Here is a 3,517-nt window from a genome sequence, read left to right as displayed (position 1 = left end):
AAAAAAAAAAAAAAAAAAAAAAAAAAAGAAAGATTTTATAGCAGCACTGTTGTTTAGAGTATGATCTTTGGAGGAAGACCACATAGGCACAAATCTCAGCCCTGCCACTTATCTCTTGGTGACTTTGGGCAAGTTTCTAAGCCTGTGCCTCAGTTTCCTCATTTAGAAAACAGGGATAATACTGCTTCACAGGTTATTGCAAGGATGATGAGGTAATTTTTTTAAAAGAAGCGCACAGAGCGGCACCTAATACATAGTAAATATTCCATCAATGTGGTCACTATTGCCAGCAACCAGGTTAATAACGAGGTTAAAAATTCCTTACAAGCCTGGGTGGTAGCAGTGAAAACAAAGTGGAAAGAATGGCCATGAATAAAGAATCTACCTTAAAATGTTCAGTCAGAAGAGCAAGCAAATGTGTGCCTTTTTTTTTTTAACCTTGTATGAGATAGCTCACGTTTGTATGTGTTTAAACTAAAACAACTATAATCTAGGCACTCTAGGCACAGATTTGATGCTGAGAACGAGTCTAGCATGACTGAACTCTAGACACAACCTTTATAACCACTGCAAGCTTCTCTGTTTAGGTCTTTTAGTCTCTGAGCTAAAACTTCTTTCCTCCTCATCAATCCAGCAGACACCACTTCTTAAGTGATTCCCACAATCCCCTGTTCTGTCTAACTGTAAGGACAACCCCCAAGAACCTTGGTTGGGGAAACAGGTTTGCGGTTTCGTTCTACCCAACCCTGTACTACTTTTCTTTTTCTTCTTCCTGCCCACCTCCTTTACTTCCCAAGCCTTGCTATTCTCTACACGTAGGAACTTGAAACCTAAGAGTATGGGAAAGCAACAAGCAGCAGCAGTGGTGCCAAGAACTGGGGATGCTGCCAAGCTGTTCCCCAGGCCCCATATGCAGTGACCCAACTACATGCAGATTGGACGTAACTGCCTATGGGGCCTTGCACACTTGATACTCTTTTTTGCTTCTGCTCATTTTCTTCCTCCCACTTAAAGCAACCTCCTCCCAAGCTTGTGACTCATTCAAATCCAATCCATCTTTGAAGACCCAGGTGAGGTCCGACTTCTTCAGGGAAGCCTCCCCTGACCACTTTAGTCCAAAGATATCCCACCAACCCCACATACAGAAAACAGGAACTGTACTTACTGTCTGGACCATAAGGCATAATCACATACACATTGCTATAATTAAATGTTTCATGTGTATACATTTAACTTTCCAAGGGTATGAGCAGTGTCTCACACGTCTTTAAAACTCTTACACTCAGTGCGTTAATACTTGTTGAACAGTGACTGAATCAGTGGGTTTTTGTTTATGTGTTTAGGCTAAGGCAGGAGGAAGAAGATGCGTGTTGAAATGAGAAAGGCTGAATGGACAGATGGGTAAAAAAGCAGCAGTGGGTGAAGACGGAAAAATAATGTAGAAGAAAGGTATTCAGTTCACACCTGCTTAAGTGATTTACTGCGAGGTTGGAAAGAGACACAAGAGAGAGATGTCAACTGGAAAAAGCAGGGTAAAGGCATTTCAGTATGAGGCAGAAGACAGCAGGAGAAAGGTGAGGCTACAAAAGAAATTCTGACTAGATTCTGCTGAAACCTAGTGGTAGGCCAATTGGATAAGGGAACCTAAAGGGAGCTACTGGGATGACATGAGTAGAAATATGGCCATGTAGGTGAGTGAATCCGTAGTGGGTAGTATGATGGGGGGAGGAAAATGGATAAAATGGTAGAGGGTAGTTAGGCAGGTAGGTTAGCTGTTGGGCGGGTAGGTGGGTGGGTAGATGGGAGGCAGGGTAGTGGGTAAGTGGGTAGGTGGTTAGGTATTTAGTTGGGAGGGAATAGGTGTGGGGCTTATTATTTAAGATCCGGCCCCTCCCTCACCTTGACCCGGAAGCGGATGAGTGCTAGCCTCACGCAGTGGCTCAGGCAGGCCGGTGGCAGGAACCAGGCCCGCGGTGGAGGGGTGCCCTTGTTGCCCACGTGTCCCACGATCAGTTGCGCTGTCTGCCGCTCGGCCTGGCACCGACGGCCCCACTCGGCCAGCCGGTCCTTGCCCAGGCCCCCCGGGAACATGACCACGAGCTCCAGGCCGTCGCCGCCAGGATAGGCACAAGCCTGGCACAGCGCTGACAAGTAGCCCAGCATGGCGTTCCATTGGCCGCCACACACCCAATCCGTCTGGTAGCCGCCATAGAGCCGCGGCAGCGCCGAGCCGGCGTCCACCAGCACCCGAGCCCCGGGCAGCGGAGGGGGCGGCGGCGGCAGCGGAGGGTGTAACCCGGTCTGCGCCTGGCCGTGATGGTGGAAGTGGTGAGCGGGGTGATGGTGCCGAGTCGGCCCCGCGCCCCCGGAGTAGGTACCCAAGGCAGCGGGCGGAAGCGGCGGTTGCAGAGGCGCGGGGCCCCTGGCGGCGCGTGGAGCCCCGGGCGCTAGGGCGGCAGTCGGCGGCAGCTGGCGGTGCAAGTGCTGCTGCTGCTGCTGGCGCGAGACCGTGCGCGCGAGTTTGAGGAGGTCCACGGGCACCACGGCCCCGGGACAGCGCTTCTCCAGGAACTCTTGGAAGCCCTGGACACCCATGCTTCGTCGGTGGGCAGACGAGAAAGCGGCTGCGCGAGCAGGCTAGGCGACGATCTGGGCGCGAAGCTGAGGGCGGGCGCGTGCGCACTCCGCGGGGGGCAAAGTGGGGCGGGAAAAGGATTCCCGAGGGGAGGGGTGAGGAAGCGAGGGAATGAGGGCGGGGAGAAGAGGAAACCACAAATTGAATTTGGGTGGAGAGAAGAGGAGAGGCAGACCGGACCCGGGAGAGGCTGGGAGGATAAGAGCGAGGATGGGCTCTAGTCACGTCTCTTTTTTCTCCTTTCCGGTCGCTCTTCTTCGCGCTTTAGAAAGGGTGAAGCCTCTTTCTTCCACCTCCGGGAGCCATGTTGCCTCGTCTTCTCGGTGGTACACGCTTTCTAGCTGGAGGAAGGGGAGCGAGGAGGGGCGGGGCGGGGAAAGGGGCATCTTGGTAGTTGTAGTCTTCTCTATGGCCGTGGGATGTAGTCGAGGAACCAGAATACTACCCTTCTCAGCCCTTGTGCTCACAGGGTCTCAGGAAGCGGGGCGTGATGATGAGTGTTTAGGAGTTGCACTCGAGCTCCTTGCATCCCACTGAGCTGCTTAGGTTATTTACTGCTTTTCCTGGAAAAGAGTTTTGGGGAAGGATCGATGCATCATGGGAATGGAAGTTAGAGTGGATTGACTGAACTCAGCTAAAGTGAGCTAAAACTCCCCAGGAGGGAGGATTTTCCCCTTAGTGGAAAGATGATATGTAAAAGAGCTGTTGGTCCCAATTAAGAAAGACGTAACTGTTCGGGCGCGGTGGCTCAGGCCTGTAATCCCTCCGAGGCGGGCGGATCACGAAGTCAGGAAATGGAGACCATTGTGGCCAACATGGTGAAACCCCGTCTCTACTAAAAATACAAAAATTAGCCGGGCGTGGTGGCGCGTGCCTGTAATC

At 52.0% G+C, this 3,517-nt stretch overlaps 1 protein-coding gene across 1 annotated transcript in view; it reads right to left on the bottom strand.

The window, feature by feature from the left end:
- Positions 1-2,969, bottom strand: part of LOC108517725 (constitutive coactivator of PPAR-gamma-like protein 2) — a 10,456-nt gene extending 7,487 nt beyond the window's left edge. The window contains exon 1 of the mRNA XM_017855812.1: positions 1,900-2,969. Within this exon, the coding sequence (XP_017711301.1) occupies positions 1,900-2,595 (696 nt within the window). The 5' untranslated portion in view covers positions 2,596-2,969. The remainder of the gene's footprint in view (positions 1-1,899) is intronic.
- Between the last annotated feature and the right edge of the window lie 548 nt (positions 2,970-3,517).

The sequence above is a fragment of the Rhinopithecus bieti genome, unplaced genomic scaffold (assembly GCF_001698545.2).
Source record: "Rhinopithecus bieti isolate Rb0 unplaced genomic scaffold, ASM169854v2 scaffold_42478, whole genome shotgun sequence".
Taxonomy (NCBI): Eukaryota; Metazoa; Chordata; class Mammalia; order Primates; family Cercopithecidae; genus Rhinopithecus; species Rhinopithecus bieti.
The sequence above is the reverse complement of the archived record's forward strand: the minus strand, read 5'-3'. Positions and strand labels throughout refer to the sequence as shown.